Source organism: Sebastes umbrosus, chromosome 15 (genome assembly GCF_015220745.1).
Source record: "Sebastes umbrosus isolate fSebUmb1 chromosome 15, fSebUmb1.pri, whole genome shotgun sequence".
Classification (NCBI taxonomy): Eukaryota; Metazoa; Chordata; class Actinopteri; order Perciformes; family Sebastidae; genus Sebastes; species Sebastes umbrosus.
Window position 1 is genome coordinate 5,293,350 of NC_051283.1, and position 18,465 is coordinate 5,311,814.

Below are 18,465 nucleotides of genomic sequence, written 5' to 3' on the forward strand. Positions count from 1 at the left end.
TATGGCCAAAATCATCTATCACGATATAGGACATTTCACATCTGGATAACAATATATATATATTTATATCATGATATTGCATGCTTTCTGGTAATTCAATTAATAAATATGAAATAACCTCATGGTAAAGCCTATTTTTACATACTCCTGTGTGAATTAAATACTTGACAAATGAAAAGTACTAAGTAGTTTCTCATTTTAAGAAATTGAGTGCAAAATTAACAGTTTTAAGTGAAATTCTAGAGAAAAAATAAATATAGGCCCAGCCTATATAGCAATAGAAACGATCTGGAAAAATGTACAAGATAGATATTTTTATATTGTTTTGATGATATATATCGCCATAAAGCCCAGCCCTAGTTTTGTCACATCAACGTCACATGAACATAGACTGCAGCTGAAGTCTAATAACACGCATGATGTACGTTTCAGATGTATGTAAGCGGACTCACAGGCAGTGGACAATGGTGCGTCCCTCTCCACACTCCATCTGCCAGTTGTGGACCTGAGCCAAAAGGCTGAGGAAGGCTTTCTTGGAGTCGGGCACGTCGCGGTACGGGGACCAGCGCAGGAACTGGAAGTGACGAACCACCAGCTGACCTTCCTGAAGCTTTAGAGAGCAAGAGTTGAGGAAGAGGGAGGAAGAAGTGAGAAGAGTTTTATATATTTTTTCCCCAATATATGATATCATATATATGCATTAAACCCACCACATACGCTGCCACACATCACAAACTCATTCAGACATCTATCTGGTTTTCAGCCAGAGGGGATTCTGTCAACACTTCAAACCGGCTTGAGTTCAACTGTGGAGCTCCTGTTCTCAACTTCTGATTGGCTGTTAAAGTTTGCAGTGTAGCGGTGTACTGAGACCGACCACAGTAGAGTGAGACATTATAGAAATGAATGTAAACAGAGACTACCGTGCCATCAGAAGTATCAACACTGCATTTTTATGAAGTCATATTTACATTTTTGTCCTTTTGTTTCATCGTTCTTCTTCGTGTCATTCTTTTAATGTGTTTGTTATTGTGATTTTGAAAGCAATGTTTCCATATTAAGCCTGTATTAATTCATCTTTTGGCCATGCTAAATGCTCCATTATATTATATAAATATAGATATAGATATCTATATATATATAGATATCTATATCTATATCTATCTGTATCTATATCTATATCTATATCTATATCGAGAGAGAGAGAGAGAGAGAGAGAGAGAGAGAGAGAGAGAAAGAGAAACCTGTATTATTTACATACATGTTTACATGGCTAGCAGTCTTCTTCATTCCTACCTTAGGTGGCACATTACTACCTTTCTGTACACAGAATAGCGTACATGCACACAAAACAGAGACTGCTCCATAGCACCTCCAGTAAGCTTGCCCGGTGTTACACTGTGTTTGGGCATACACTGATTACATTACTTGCCTCCCGCCCCACCAACGTTTTGCTTTTTTTAATAGAAATAAAACCCATTTAGTAGAGTTGGGTCCATTTCCGGTTTTGCTGGTCAACTGCGAGACATAGTGGTAAATGTCGGTATACCGGTATGGTGTTGTGGCTCAATATCAAAACGGTTTGGAACATTTTTACACTGGATCAACTCTAACATTTTGTTCATTTTTGCGTATCAGCACCGTGTTGTCAGTACACAGTCGTACGACGGACGCTACAAACTGAAAGTGAAACTGTCCGTATGGAGTCTCAGCTCAGAGTAGCAGGGGTCAGATTTCAAACACGGTACCAGAGAGACTTGACAGACGATGGCGGAGGATTTGGTGTCAAAATGAAAACCAAAAGCGCCTATTTGGCAATATTTGGATTTAAACCCAATGCTACAAGGCAGGGGTCTGCCTCATAAAGTTATGATTTATACTCGTAATATTACGACTGTTTTTCTCATAAAGCTATGACTTTATTCTTGTAACATTACAAAATTTTTCTTGTAATATTATAACTTTATTCTGGAAATTTCCAATTGTTTTCCCCTAATACTACGCTGTACTTTGGCCCTCACTGCATTAGACTTATATACTATATACTTAGACTATAAACTGTGTTACCTTCATCACAATGCTCAAATGTTTTGCAGCTCCAGACAGATTTTTTATTTTTTTGCCTAAAATGCCTCTTTTGATAGTAAAGGTTGCTGACCTATCAGGGAACCATAATGTTAATGAGGTAATCGCCGTGCGGAGGACAGAGCGATCACAGCCGGTGTGCACTCAGCCGGAGAGGCCTAACGCTAAAGATCAAAGTAAGCTCTCGTGTTCATGAGTTTATTAACCGATGGGAAAATATCCTCATCCTATCTACTAGTGGTCAAACACTCTACACGGTACCTTTAATTCGGAGGAACAGAAGCACAATACCACTGGTGTGAACTAGTAGAAGCTATCAATTTCAATCACTTGTTGCATTAAATATACCCAGTTATCACAGTTCATTGTTGCTTGGCAACCACACTACTCGTAGCACCTTCGCTCTATCTACTGGACAATGGAGTACCTTCTTGGGTAAGAGCCTATCGGTGTCTCGCTCTGTGGCGTCTGTCTCCTCTGGATCCTGCGGAGAGTCATGTGGGGAGGTTTAGGCCAACGTGAGTGTCGGGTGAGACGGCACAAGAGCTAGGAGGGTTTGTCAACTAAAGGAGGCTGGAAGCGTCTACTGAGCACCTACGGAGGACTAAGGATGGGAGCCGGAGCTACGCTAAACTACTCGGACACACAAACATTCAGCTACACAAACACATTCAGCTACACAAAAGCCACACTGAAATATTGGATATGGTCAAAATCAAGAAACTTTCAGTAATTTTAGATTGTAAAAACATGCAGTTTATAATAGAAGTTTAATATCACATAATTGCTCAAACAAGTCCCGGGACTATATGTGGCTAATTACATCACCACACTGTTGATACAGTTGCTTTTTTTTCAAAGTAGGATTATTATTATGCTGCAAATCATTGCGACCGCTGGGAACAACAAACGGCAGCTTGGACCGAGGTCACCATTCTGAATCATTATATTAGTATCAGACTTCATTAACTCTCTTAAAAATAAATGAATTGATCCAGTGCCAGGAAATGCCTCCCAAAGCAACGCACAGCTGGAACTGTTCTTTGCTGAGGCAGGACTTGAGTGTTTTTGTCCATATCCAACATTAAAGCAGAAACATGTCATTTCATAAGAAAATTAAACATTTAAACGGCAATTAGTTCTGTCAAACTGACGCAGCAAGGCCAGTTAGAGCGATACGGAGTTTAGACTCGGATCTTAATGTTTATTTGTGCTGTGAAGGCAGCAAAATGAAGGCTATTACATCCTTTCATTAGATTAGGTTCGGGAAAATCATTTGGAGAAAATAAGCAGGTTTCATAAGGGAAACTAAGAAAACTTGAAGCATGTGCAGCCTTTCACTGTGCACAGATGTCTTTAAGAGCCCTGGTTGAGTTCAGTCAAGGTAAAACACTGCTGATCATTAACTTAAAACCTAAAACCTACCTATTTAGCCAGACTTTTGATTAAGAATGGTTATTATTTTATTCACTTATTTGATTGTATTTAAGTTGTGTAATTAGATGTGTTTATATTGTTATTTTATTAAATTACTTATTTTATTTTATTTAAGTTGTATAATTGTATTCTATTTTATTGTTTTTTTTTATTATTTTATTTAAGTTGTATAACTTTATTCTATTTTATTGTTATTTTATCAACCACCTATTTTATTTTATTTTATTAATCACTTATTTTATTTAAGTTGTACATTATTGTTTTTCATTATTATCATATTAATTATTTATTTTATTGTATTTAAGCTGTATAATTTTATTATATTTTATTGTTATTTTTTTAATCACTTATTTTATTTAAGTTGTATGATTTTAATACATTTTATTGTTATTTTATTCGCTTATTTTATTGTATTTAAGTTGTATAATTTTACTCTATTTTATTAATCTAGTTTTTACTTAACACGGTTTTACTACTATTACTGTAATTATAGCTTTTAATTTATTTCATTAAATTTTTATCATTTTATTGACTCACATGCATTACTCTAAAATTGTTAAATTGTTTTTGTCTTGTTTCCACACTTGTTCTGTCTTTTTTTCAGCTTGTCAGTCACCTGTGAAGCACTTTCAACTGCTCTAACCCGTATGAAACGAGCTACACAAATAACGTTTGATTGATTGATTGATTGATTGATAATGTATAGCTAGAGACTACAGTATTAAGTTGTATTTACAGTATTGTAAAACTCTGGATACAACAGGAACACTTGAAATCAAATGCAGTGCAGTACCACTCAAGAGTTGCCAACTGTCATGCTTTTGGTTCATGACACCGGCTGTCAGGTACGTCTCAAGCTAGGACCGTGGGACTACACCTACCCGAGTGATGTTCTGAACCCGGAAGAGACGGATGATGACGTCATCGTCGGCCGTCCTGGACAGAAGCTCCACCGTCATCGGCCCGAACTGCTGCAACCCCGGTTCAGGCCAATACTGCAGACAAGGCTGAGGAGAGGAGAGGAGAGGAGAGGAGAGGAGAAGAGGAAACAGGCCATTAGCCTACACTTGCTTGCGGCAGTACAAATCATTATGTCAGCAGTCAGTGATGGTGAAGCCCAGTAACAAGACACCTGAGTATTGACAGCAGAGACAATTAGCCTAAATGACAATGATTATCTACAAATAGCGACCGCAAATTAAATGAGCAAAAAAACAACCCGCTCGTCGCCAGGAACAATCCTTCACATAAAGCCGCGTTCACCTAGCCTGAATTATTCATGAGTCTAAATCATTACCATTAGCATTATAAATTAATGCAGAAGGAGACCTTGGCTATGCCTGGGAGAGATAAACAGGAAGTTAGCCGAGAGGTTGGGCGCACGCAAAAAGCCAAGGTCTCCACATCACCCACCGCCGCTTCAAAGACGCGTCCCCCCGGCTAATAGGAGAAGGGAAAAAAACACAAAGGGGAGCGGCGTTGACACGCTGATGAGTTGTGCGGTGACTTTGGGGTTGAGGGGACCCCTGGAGGAGGAAGTGATAATGGCATTTCACAATGACAGAAGGGTATTAACAGGTGACATTGGGCAGGAGGGGGAGATAAATATTTATACATTGAGACAAGAGACAGGCAGCTCCAACTCAGGAGGGCAAACTGTGAGAGTGTGTGTGTGTTGGGGGAGTGAACTGTTAATCCACTGGCAGCGAGACACAAGGAAGGAGAAAGAGAGAGAACAGAGTGACAGAGGAAGAAGGACAGGTTGCAGCTGACAGGCATGGTGGAAATGTTGAGCAGGAATCCGACATGACACGGTGACAGAGGAGGCGATAGGGAGACGGCAGAGCAAAAACCCACGCATGAGCAAACATGGTGGGGAGACGATAAGAACGTGTTAATGCCCGTGACAGCCCGTGTAAATTAAACGGACGGCGTGAATGCGGGATTGAAGCTCGGTTGGCAGAGCACCAGTTGAAAGGCCAGACGCGTGATGACCCGTTCTCACTGTACCGCGTGTCACATTCAGTCTTATCTGAAGGAAAGGCCGATACGGATGGCGTGTTGTCACTGCGAGTCTCCACATGTTACACCATGAGACGTGGTAATGCGAACAGTCATGTTTACATTTATGAATTTAGAATCAGCTGATTTCTTTCGACATCCACGAGCGAAAATGACTTAATAACATGTTGCCTTTATGTGACAGTGGACAGTATGAGGAGTGACATGAAAACAAACATTTGCTGCTGTTCTCTGCTTCATATCGCTGTGGTTCACCGTCTTTAGGTTTTAAACTGTTAATTGAAAAAAAAAAGAAAAAAAAAAAGAAATCTAAAGACGTTAAAGGAATACTTTGGGTGTTTTGAAGTGGGGTTGTATGAGGTACTTCTCCATAGTCAGTGTATTACCTACAATAGATGATGGTCGGCACGCCATCAGAAAATGTTCTAAATAGTGTACTGATATTGATTTTGTTTTTTAGGTGGGTCTTTCTTTTAGGTGTCTAAAATATGTTTTGCTGCCAGCCCCATCAAAAGCAGTACTTTGCTTCCGTGCGGCGAATCGACGCAGGGTTGTGCGGCGGTCTGGGCGAGTCACATTAATGGCTCAATTGCGACAATTAACGTCTTTTGTTCCCTCATGGCTGGGTTGTACAGCTCTGGATTGCAGATTACATAATTGGCCACCGCAGCGTGACGTCGGGTTGCGTTTCTCCAAAAGTTGATTCTGTTTCTACTTTTCCGCTGTGTTTTTTTCAGCCCCAGCGGCAGCCCAAACGCACTTGCCCCATTCAAAATGAATGGAAACACTTGTATTTTTGCCACACTGCCTGATCTTGTGCAGCCTTACTGCACGGAACCACGGGGCCGGTTTACCTTACTGTGCAACAGCTGTACAGTCTATGTTTCTGACGGAGAAATGAAACTGTTATCTGGTTAAGCAACCAGACTCCATTGAAAAAAACAGTCATTATAGATTTAAAGTTTTTTTGTCAGTTTGTTTGTGTTATTGTGTAACTTTGGTTAGTTCGGATTCACCAAAGTCACACAATAACATAAACAAACTAACCGATTCAGGCAGCAGTAGACCAGCAACTCCTGCGTTCTAGAGCAGTACATTACTTTGATTCCGTGCTGGTACTCCTGTCTGCTTCTCCAAACTGGGGGCATACCGACCGTCATCTACTGTAGGTAATACACTGACTATGGATAAGTACCTCATACAACCCCACATCAAAACAAAACATTTATTTGAAATAAAAACAATTAAAATAATCATTATTTGCACCTATAAAATTATTTTTACTTTTATATTTGGGTTTCCTCCATCGATGGGGTAGAAAATATGTTGAGGATGACACGTTGTCATAATAGGTTATAGATGGACATTTCCAGTATTCAGATTGTTTAGATTATGTAAACCATTTAAAATGTCTCATTCATCCTCACTAATGTTGTCAAAAATATTCAGAATGAATACATATCGATACTGAATATTTGAAACGGTTTCAAATTTAATTTTTTGAAGTATCGATACACGGCTCTCTTCTGTCCGACAGCGAGTTGACACTCACACTGCTATCTATCTTATAATACAAAGTTCAGGCCCTCAATGTTGTGTCAATTTTCCCCTTCGGTATCGAAAATGGTATTGAATATATTTATTTTTCAAGGTATTGTATCAAAGTTAGAAATTCCAGTATTCCATTAATCCTCACATTGTCAAAACTTTTTTAAACCAGACGCCAGACTTCTGACTGGCTTACATGACATGAGAATCAAGCGAGAATTGGTAACAGTGATAATGCTGTGTCACAATGTCCTAACTTCTAGACTCCCAACTTATTGGTCTGAGAGTCAGCTACAGAGCATTTTCGCATTAAAAGTAGCTCCTAAGTCTGAGAGAAGTCAGACACAATCACTAAGACCTACTCACTGTCAGTAATGTGCTGCAGGTAATGAGTCACCAACAAGTCGAAACAATCCAATAAGACCAGAGATGACAGTTTGCAATCCGCTACTTCGACACTGGAAAAATACAGTTTCCATTGCCGATGAGCTCGAGATATCTCAGCTGTCAGAATTATTCATCAAGTTGGACCCCCAATTTGTTAAACAGTTCATTAAGTGCACATTAAATAATCACCAACTGCAATTAATACACAAATAAAGCGGATTTCATGGCCATTGCTGGATTATCCGGTAAATTTGGTTCATACTTTGATGTGTGGAATTATCATATCAAAGTATGATGATTTTTTTTTTTGCTGAAAAATATGATTGATCTATCTTTCTATCTATAATTCAATTTGTTCCTCATGATCCTGTGCATTAATGTAAGGTGTGATATTTTATTTCACATTCACACTGACACAGATCGGTCACCTGTCAACCGATCCCTGTAGACGTAGCGGGTACGGTATGTTTCATTCATGAAACATGATGTCATCCATAGTAACTGGGTCAACGCACCCCTTCTCTCATAACATCCTCTGTGTCCCCACATGTCTTATGTTAATTCAGATCCTCATATTAGGTGACTGCGGCGTATACTTTACTCATACTAGGGCTGTCAATTGATTCAAACATTTAATCGCAATCAATCACATGATTGTCTATTGTTGATCGTGATTAATAAGAAATGAATCGCACATTTTTTATCTGTTCAAAATGTACCTTAAGGGGAGATTTGTCAAGTATTTAATACTCTTATCAACATGGGAGTGGGCAAATATGCTGCTTTATGCAAATGTATGTATATATTTATTATTGGGAATCAATTAACAACACAAAACAATGACCAATATTGGCCATAAACCCTCACAGGTACTACATTTAGCATAAAAGATATGAACAAATCATAACATGGCAAACTGCAGTCCAACAGGCAACAACAGCTGTCAGTGTGTCAGTGGGTGGACTTGACTATGACTTGCCCTAAAACTGCATGTGATTATCTTATAGTGGGCATGTCTGTAAAGGGGAGACTCGTGGGTAACCATAGAACCCATTTACATTCACTTATCTGGAGGTCAGAGGTCAAGGGACCCCTCTGAAAATGGCCACGACAGTTTTTCCTCGGCAAATTTTAGCGCATTATTTAGCCTCCTTCCCGACAAGCTAGTATGACATGGTTGGTATCAATGGATTCTTTAGTTTTTTTCTAGTTTCAAATGATAAAATCACAAGTTGCATTAATGCGTTAAAGAAATGAGTGGTGTTAAAACAAATGAATGCGTTATTATCCAGTTAACTTTGACAGCCCTAGTGTTAGACAATCTAATCTCCTCTTACCCAGGCAGAATTGGACTGGTTGAGCTGGTTGAGCATCACCACCGAGGTGCAGCCGTAGTCGTACAGGAGCCTCCAGAAGTCGGTTGTGGTGCTGGGCAGCGGGTGCGGCGTCACCACGAAGGCGGCGGGCCGGAGGAAGCTGTCGGCGAGCGCCGCGTTGATGTAGTTGCTGCTCTCTCCCTCGGCGGTGACGAGGAAGGCCAGGGAGCGGTCGGGCGGCAGCACGTCCATGCTGCGGTTCTTCTCGCGGTTCCTGGGCATCAGAGAAATGCTGCACTCCTCCACATCCAGGTGAGGGGTCACCGAGTTCAGCGTCTGAACGAGGAGGAGGAGGAGGAGGAGGAGGGAGAGTGAAGGAGAAGAGAGTGAAGGAGAAGAGAGTGAAGCGGAGGAGATAATTAAAAACGTTGGCGTGTGTTTTGAGAATGTGTTCACATCGGAGATGCAGAGATAAAATGAAAGAATAAAGATTGCGATAAGAGGAGACAGACGCAGCGGAACCGAAATGGGATCAAAGAGAGATGGACAGAGGCAATGAAAATATTCTCCACTCAAACAGTCCCGACTGTCAATACTTGACAAGCACAACTATCTACAATCATCTCCGGGAAACTTTAAAACACATTCATTATCAGCGAAAATCCCCGCCAGGCTTAATGGATAAAAACACATTTAGCACAATCTCATACATTATGAATAAGCATATTACGAAGCAATGGAGATTGAAATGCTGATTATCTAACTTGCTCTCGTATTGTGAATGACTCCCTTTTGGTTTAGACAAAATGAACGGCTCATAACTGCAATATCACGTCTAGACTACAAGTCGCAATTATGAGCGGCTGTCTTATTGGATATGAGCGGCACTGAGAGAGGGGTAATTGAGCCGCACGTGGAAGAGGAAAAAAAAATCTAATTATTCTGGCCAAAGGTCGCCAATCAATAACATCATTATAACTGGTGTTAACTGGACAAGGCAATACCATTACATTAAAAGACAAATACACACTCTTAGTTGCAATCTAAAACTTTTTCTGCTGAGCTAAAGGTTTTGTATGTTTAATGTATACTGATTAGAAAAGCAGCTTCGGCCTTGGTGGCTATCACTCTCATGCTGACTGTTCATTTATTTCTAACAACCGGAGCACATTTCTCACCAAAAGACCTACAGTGTGTTTAGAAGGGCAAGATGTAGAAGCTTTCATGAAGACGGTATACACTAGAAAGCAGAGAGTTGTAGTGAATTTATTTAAATAAAAAAATAGTCCATTAGTGGCAAGGCTTGTGCAGAATAATATAACAGAAGAGGTTTTAGGACATTTCATTATTTGTTGTCTACTTTTGAGGGTTCAGCAGTGATTTTTTCAGATTTACAGCCTACAGTAGTAAAAGCTGAGTAGAGCACATTGAAGTCTAAATGGTTTTAGTTCAAATGCCAAATAGCATTTGCCACGGTGGAGTTTTGTTACTCTGCACTGTACAAAAGTGAAGCCAAAAATATCCCGGAAAAAATGAGAAAGTTTGTGACCCGGCAGCCATGTTGAGATCAGTTGAGGGAACATCGAGCACCGCCCACCGCCTACCAGCCGGAGCAAACTTCCTCATTTTACAGTTGAACCGTGCACTACAAGATGTTTCTGACAACATCTTAGGAGAGAAATAGGCATTACAGTAACAGAATATTGATTCATATTTGATCAGCGCTGCCTAGTTCGACTGTTTGACCGGAGTTTGCGAGTGATTGACAGCTGCCTCCGTTGAATGAACAGCCAATAAGAACGCTCTCTCTCTCTGAAATGACCTGTGATTGGCCAAAGTCTCCCGTCACAGGCAGCCTGAAAACAGAGCCATGAGGAGGTGCAGAAGTCTAGATTTCTCTCAGAACACTTGAATTACAATATGCTGAAAGGTTATTATGGAATTTTTGCCCAATGATGCCAACAACTTTCTGCCTACTGAAGCATAAAATGCATCAATCTGGTGGAGAGCAGAATTATGAGGCTAGATTTATGAAGAACTTTGTGCTCTAATAAATAACAGTATAGTATACAAAGGCCCCAGTGAAACAGCGAGGTCAGGGTGAGGGGTACTGTAAAGCTCACGGCCGGAGACACGAGCCACCTTCACCCCTGGCCTTTCCAAACCGATCTAGAGCCGGTCACGCACTGCAGGAAATGCACCCCGGCGAGGGCTGGTGAGGACCAGCTAGTGCTGGGGGGGAGGTGGGAGGGGATCCTCCCACACCAAGCAGCTGTCCACCCGCCGAGCGAAAGCGCTCAGTTGTAAAAGAAAGAGGGTGCGCTGGATTTATAACACAAGACAAAATGAGAGCATCATTGAGAAACGGAAAGTGGCACAATAATCGTATTTTATCAATAATTTGATCTTGATTATATTGTTTTCATAACAGTTTGAAGCCTGAGTTGTAATTGAAAATAAGATGTGATTAACTGCCCAGTCCGCCTTCTTTCCACTGTAGAGGAACAATAACTTACAGGTTTTAGCTTAAAGGTTTAGAGTTGTTGGTTAGGGAATGAGTGGGATCAATCTAAAACCATCATACAGACATTAAAGGTCCCATATCATGCTCATTTTCAGGTTCATACTTGTGTTTTGTGTTTCTGCTTCAACATGTTTACATGCTGTAATGTTCAAAAAAAAACTTTATTTTCCTCATACTGTCTGCTTAAATATACCTGTATTTACCCTCTGTCTGAAACGCTCCGTTTTAGTGCATTTCAACAGAATTGCAACAGAATTGTGTTGCCTGGCAACAGTTTGGGTCCATGTGTACTTCCTGTCAGCTGATGTTATTTACATACACTGCAACAGAAAATACTCTGGGACACATTTAGAATGTTTACGTTTAAAACCGTGTAATGGTCTAAATATTGTATATTTGTGACATCACAAATGGACAGAAATCCTAACGGCTTGTTTCAAACACACAATTTCTGAATACGGGCTGTGTGTATTTCTCCGTATATTGAGCGCTTCGATATTTTATATTTATAAAGCACTTAAACCTGCTTTATAATATAAAAGACATGAAAATCATACTTTTTACAATATGGGACCTTTAAAACAAACTTAAATACAAATGGCGTGTTTGCGTGCGTTACCTGGAACTCCTCTCTGAGCTGCGAGGTGTTGCTCTGAGAGTCAACCTTCAGCATCTCCTTAAAGGTGAGCGCAAACTCATTAACCGGGATGGCGGTCTCTCCACACAGACAAGCCTCCAGAATGGCATCGTGGATGAACACATACTGCTCCTGAGAGAGACAGACAGCGGCGTTGGAAAACATTCACAAATTTGACAAAAACCCATCACTGCACTTATGAGCCTCCTGTTAATTGCCCACTTGTGAAGAACAATGCGGAATTTAATTACTGCTGTTGAATGTTGACTAATAGTCAAAACTGTCAAACATTCCTAACATCGCCATGCCCACTCTTGGGCATTGTTCCCGAAGCAGAAAATGTGTCTATAAATGGGGTAAAAAAAGTGAAGAAAACACACATCAGAAGAGCAAAAGCACTGCCCACACACAATGGTTAAATACCGTCATGAGCTGTGCAATTAACGAGGAAACCAGGACATTTGTTTTGACATCCAACCAAACAAAAGATCAAAGAGGCGAGGATACATTCAAAATTGCAGCCATAAATCTGTCCCTCTTCCAACTTATTTATCATTTTTAATGTGTTCTGTAATTGCGGAAATATTTATTCAACTGGTAGACGAGCTGTAGCTGAAAGGTGAAGAGATGAAATTAAAAAGAGGGATGAACGCCATTGTTTTGGTATTTACCTCCGATTTAGTCTCCACTTCCAGACCTGTCATTATATACTTTAGTAATTAATGTATTTTTCTGGTTTGTTTATTTGAAGATTAGAAGTTCACACTTAGTAAACTTTGTTTAGAATAACTTGCAATTAAGTGTTTATTAAAAATTAAAGAGTATATGAGTTCATACTTTCTTTAATATGACTTCTTCTCTGGAAGTGAATGTTGTAACACAATTATTATACCTGGCCTTCAACCTCTTCCACTCCTTGAGGGCGCCCTCGGCCGAAGTTACATATATATATATATATATATATACAGTATATCATATGAATGTAGACTCTAAACCTCAGGAATCGGTGTCATGCTAGAATGTCGGCAAGGAGGCTAAATAACGCTATGAAGTTACGCTAAATTTTGGCAAGGAAAACATGTCATGGCCATTTTCAAAGGGGTCCCTTGACCTCTGACTTCAAGATATGTGAATGAACATGGGTTCTATGGGTACCCACAAGTCTCCCCTTTACAGATATGCCCACTTTATGATAATCACATGCAGTATAAATGTGTTTTCGCCTATTCTAAAATGGTGTATTTGAATATTTCTGCATACTGGGGTCCTTAAACAGTCTTGAATTACATAAACTGGGTATCACTGTAAAGCTGAGACTCTTGTGGATCCAATGAGCCCAACTGTATTCATGTGTGATGATGTTAGTCCCCATAGGAGACATTTCATTGTAATGAGACCATTTTTTTTAAACTTGACCTCACTGTATAAAATGACCTGTGGTGACCTCTAAGATAATCACAGCCTCATGAAACTTTACAAACACCAACTAGAGACCTAGAGCATTCAGAGGATGGATGGCTTTCCTAGCTAGATTGACAATAAGGGGGTTTCTGAGCGGTTTACACAACAGAAGTGCTCGCCATCCAATCGCCGGAAAATGCAATTCTTGCAGAAATCTCCAAATGTCACAAGTTTTTTAAACCAAATCACAGCATGGCTTTTTCTATGGTGTTCCTCAAGGTCTTGGTATCTTAATGTGGTATTTTGGAGAGATTATTGATCATTTTTATCAATACTCCAGTTGTAAAAAAAATGGTCAAATTTAGCACCAAATCTGTGTAACAAATGGTATCAACCCCAAAAAAACGTGCAGCAACTTATGTGACATATTAGAACATGGGGATGACCATCAAATAGCTATAAGCCCTTATACACTTTCAAAAAGTATTTTTAATGAATGAATGAATTCATGTTTATTTCTGATTTATGACTAGAACAACTTGACACACGGTGCTGAGCTGCATCTCAAATTAATCTTCAGGTCCCCAGCTTTCAGATGATGTACACCACTTCTTCACTATCTCCCCCTAAAGACCTCCTGTACCCCCCGAAAAATGACAAAAATTGGTCTATGAAAAAGAGGAGGGCGGAGTGGAAGAGGTTAAACTATTAACATTTTACCCTTAAATAATTGTATCTTTCAATGGCAAGTTGTAGAACAGAAAGTACCTATGTATGCTAATATCCAGTGCTCAAAGTGGGCTGGTGCTCACCGGTAGTACCGGCACTTCTACATTTTACTTTGATTTTTTTTTTAGCACTCTCCATATCAGGTTCTCTGGGTGATTCATAATCATATGGCGCGGTGCCAGCATTTAATGCAAACACACATAATTGTTAAATATATGAGCGATGGAAAATGTGATCTACCAGCAGCTCTGTATTTATGAAGATCAAACCTGTGAGCTCCTGGTTAACAGTTTCAGCCTCTCTCTAATCACATTCCCGCCCTCCCACTCACTTCAGTCTGGATCATGTTGATGCGTCGGGAGCAGAGAGTCTTGACACAGTTGTAGATGTCCACCACTCCTTCGCATTCGGCCATATCCAGCATGACATCCAGCACAATGTAGCAGCCGGTCCTGCCTGCCCCCATACTGGTGAGAGAGGAGAGAGAGAGAGAAGAGAAGGATCAACAAGCCTGAATACATCACTGAAATGGAAAAAGAGTCTCAGCAGGGAGCCCTTTAGTAATGATCGAAATACTCAAAGAGTCAAGTATAATAAGGGGTTTTATTATGGAAAGAAAGAAAGCGAGTACAGTGACCATTATGTTCTGACATCATACACATTTTGAGTTGAAGTTTAGAAAGTGAAAAACCTTTTAATTGGAGAGCTAAGACATGTAAAAACACCCTATGGCTTCCCTGTGTGGGTCTAACAACGCGATAAAGTCATGTGTGGGAGTATCTGTGAACGCCTCAGCCCTCTCCGGTTGTAGTTGCTGGACTTATAATGATGAAGAATGCAGCACTATATCATTTGTTGGTGTTGACATTGTGGCACATTATGCACAACGCAATCAGGTACGAAAGGTAGCATGTACAAAAATACATAAAGTGGGAGACTCTTGAGCTGTAGGAACTCTATAATCCAGCTACACGATGGAGAACGATGGACTTTGTATCTTTTACATTTTGACGTCATTCCCTCAAAATCCCTCCCTCGTAGTTAGAGACGCTCGAACTTCCGTTTCATGGAGACTTTAAAATGCACATATTAGGGATGCACCTATACCGATACCAGTATCGGGTATCGGGTCCGATACTGTGCTCATGTACTCGTACTCACAAAACGGCTCCGATACAGCGGCACCGATACCACTTTACGGCAGCGTGACGTTAACCTCTCTTCACCATCTTTCGGGTCCTCATGGTCCACCTCCCCGACATTGCAGGCAAGATGGACCGGTGGTGCGCCCGACCCCGCTGAGCCGGGATCCCACCTCAGCCGGCGCGCGCCAGCCCTCACTTTCATTGCACCACGGGGTTTTGCTTGCACCCTCTGACTCGCACGTGCGTTAGACTCCTTGGTCCCTGTTTGGCGACGGGTCAGGTGGGTTGCCGACATCGCCGCAGACCCCTCGCGCCTTTTATGAGGACCAAACCCCAACATGGGGTCACAACGCGGTTGGGGCGCACTGAGGACAGTCCGCCCCGGTCGACAGTCGCACCGGGAGCAGGGGGCCCCGTCCCTCCCCGGTGGGGAGAGAGGGCGCAGCGAGCACTTTGTCCACGGTGCGGCGAGGTCCAGGCGGGCAGTGCTGTAAAGCTGCGGCAGCGAGCCACCTTCGCCCCAATCCTTTCCACGCCGACCTAGAGCCGGTCGCGGCGCACCGCCTCGTATGCGGGACTCCCCAGCCTGCCGTGTGTCGCTCACACCCTCCAGCTGGCTGTTAACGAGGGTCTTTTGGCACAGAGAAGTACTTGTATCGGTACTCGGTATCGGCGAGTACCCCAATGGAAGTACTTGTACTCGTACTCGGTCTGAAAAAAAAGTGGTATCGGTGCATCCCTAGTACATATTAACAGGTGGATGGAAATATCCCTTCAATGTCCTACAGAACTAAAAGTCCTTCACAACAAAAAGGCAGACATCTTGCCTACAATCTTTGTGAATTTCTTGCTGGTTATGTGTGAAATGCAACATCCTGTTTGACAGTTCGGTTTTTGTATTTGTTTTTTGTCACTATTGTTCTCTCCAGCTACACATACACAGCACCAAGACACTATTTTGGGAAATGTAGAGAAAAACACAAAACTGAAGTAGAAACAAACAGAGCAAAATTAAGTGTTGTATTGAACATCAAAGAAATATATTATATTAAAGAGTAGAAGAATATCCCGAGGCTGGGATTATTCAAAGCACATACATCTGAAATCATTATCAGAGAGGAAAATGACGTGTTACCTGCAGTGGACCACCACAGGCCCGGCGTCGGGAGGTGTCGAGGCCTTGACCCGGCGCAGGAAGGCCAGCAGGCCGGTGGCGTGGTACGGCACCCCGTGCTCAGGCCAGGAGGTGAAGTGAAACTGGCACACCTCATGTTTGGCCGGGTAACCTCTCTAGAAGAAACAATCAGGAAGATCTAATGAGATGCTATTATTCTTATTATAAGAGCAGAAAGAGGAGTTCACAAATAGAAACCAATTAAACAAACACGAAGCTGAATGAAATATCGGTTCATGATGCAGAGTCTACACCGAGAGAGAGTTGCGACGATGCGAGAGGATGACTCACCCTCTCCATGGCGAAGGTGCGCACGGTGTACTCTGCCAGTGTTTCCGTCTTCAGCAGCGTTATCTTAATGTCACCGTAGAGCTCGGTGTCATCGGGCCAATACTTACAGCACTTCATCTGGACAAACAACAAACAGCTAGAGTTCAGAGAGGTTCGCTCACACCAACCAGGCACAGAGATTTTCAACAAGCAGACAAATTGCAATGCTCTAATCCCGCTGTGACCTTTCGCTAAATATTTGGACTTTAGCACAGTTGTTCCCAATCGTCTCCAGCATCAGATTTGACACGTACAAAGTGTTGACACCAAGGTTAGATAAGACGTGTTTTGATCTGATTTCCAGAGGCAGCCTGGATATAGAACTCACTGTCAGTGATGGTGTTATTTTCCTCTCTCTCTGTCCCCAACCAGACAGCCCTCACAAACATACACTTTTAAGTTTTTAAGTGAATGGCTATTTCATATTTCCGTTGATGCAGGGTTTTTTTGTGGCGTCGACGTTTTCCTTTTTACTGCCGGTTGCGTGGTGTCAACATTTTCTACTGCTGCAGGCTGCAGACTCATTTTCTGATCCCCGAAAAAAGAAAATGCAATATTTCTCTCACCTACAAGGCGTGGGAAAGAATATAGCACGGCCGTGTGAAATGATGAAAGGCTAAAAGGTGCACTCTTGATTATATAGGGTATTTATTTTATTATTTTTTTGTCACATTTTCCCCAACGAGTCCCTGTTAATTCGTGACCCTGGCTGACACTTATTTGCTTGCATTGTTTGTCTGTTATTTTCAGTTTTAGATGTTTCTTAGCAACCAATTTAAACACCATTAAAATCTCTGGTAGCGAAGGTAATTAATGGTGCGACTCAATTTAGCAAATCAGTTGTTGTTGTTGTGAGGTGTGTGCTCAAGTTGTCAGAAATGGCGGAGGCCATGGAACTTAATTTTTTCAGGACATAAGAAGCAAATATATTGTAAGTTTTAGTCAGAAATTGTTTTTCTTTGTATTTTTATAATATGTCTGAGGAAAATGCTGATATTCCGCTTGCTGGCTTGCTTGTTAGCATCAGGTTTTCTTAGATACAAGTAGGGGGGGAAATAGGTTGGGAACCACTGCCCTAAAGCATCCCCTGCTTTATGGTCTATCTGACTCTAAATTAAACCATAATTTACTAAATGAACATCATGCTGTATTGAAGAAGATTTGTAACTAGCGATTGAGACCATAAACTCATGTTTACAATGTTTACTGAGGTAATAAATCATGTGAGAAGTAGGCTCATTTTCTCATAGACTTCTATATAATCAGACTTCTTTTTGAAACCAGAGGAGTCGCCCCCTGCTGGCTGTTAGAAAGAATGCAAGTTTAATGCACTTCGGCACCGGCTTTACTTTCAGACTTGGAGGTTGCCTACTGGGTGCAACCATATCCAGTCCGATTGAACAGTGATTCTCCAAGTGGGGTCGATGGCAGTCTGTCAGGGGGTCTCTGCTGTATCATTAAAAAGTACATTATCTTCAGATGGGGACTATTTGCGCCAATAAGACAGCATATTGTGTCCATTACTCCCACCCCCGTTAGCTCTGGGCCAATAGAAACTCTGATATGATTGTGACACATCATGTCAATCTGTCATGATGTGTCACTTCACTGATCCATTCCTGCTCCTGCTTAGTTTCGCTTATTAGCCAGCTAGCTAGCTAGAGAAATATTTGAGTCAGTCCGTATTGTCAAGTGACGCTAAGACCAGGCTAGCTAAATTGGGATAATAT

The 18,465-nt window shown here is 41.3% G+C and overlaps 1 protein-coding gene and 1 long non-coding RNA gene across 12 annotated transcripts in view; one reads left to right on the top strand and one right to left on the bottom strand.

Annotated features, from left to right (window-relative positions):
* LOC119502738 overlaps window positions 1–1,099 on the top strand; it is a 49,842-nt gene extending 48,743 nt beyond the window's left edge. The window contains exons 3-4 of the long non-coding RNA XR_005210149.1: window positions 433–647; window positions 764–1,099. This is a non-coding gene — a long non-coding RNA (uncharacterized LOC119502738). The remainder of the gene's footprint in view (window positions 1–432; window positions 648–763) is intronic.
* Window positions 1–18,465, bottom strand: part of ptprua (protein tyrosine phosphatase receptor type Ua) — a 271,405-nt gene that overhangs the window by 7,128 nt on the left and 245,812 nt on the right. For 6 of the 11 annotated variants that reach the window (XM_037793899.1, XM_037793901.1, XM_037793904.1 and 3 more), the window contains 7 exons: window positions 16,697–16,813; window positions 16,367–16,521; window positions 14,418–14,553; window positions 11,939–12,088; window positions 8,817–9,131; window positions 4,404–4,529; window positions 453–610 (listed from right to left, as the gene is read on the bottom strand). In XM_037793899.1, coding sequence (XP_037649827.1) covers window positions 453–610; window positions 4,404–4,529; window positions 8,817–9,131; window positions 11,939–12,088; window positions 14,418–14,553; window positions 16,367–16,521; window positions 16,697–16,813 — 1,157 coding nt within the window. Of the gene's footprint in view, window positions 1–452; window positions 611–2,512; window positions 2,570–4,403; window positions 4,530–8,816; window positions 9,132–11,938; window positions 12,089–14,417; window positions 14,554–16,366; window positions 16,522–16,696; window positions 16,814–18,465 lie in introns of all 11 variants that reach the window. The other 5 variants (XM_037793898.1, XM_037793895.1, XM_037793894.1 and 2 more) reach the window with 1 other exon arrangement.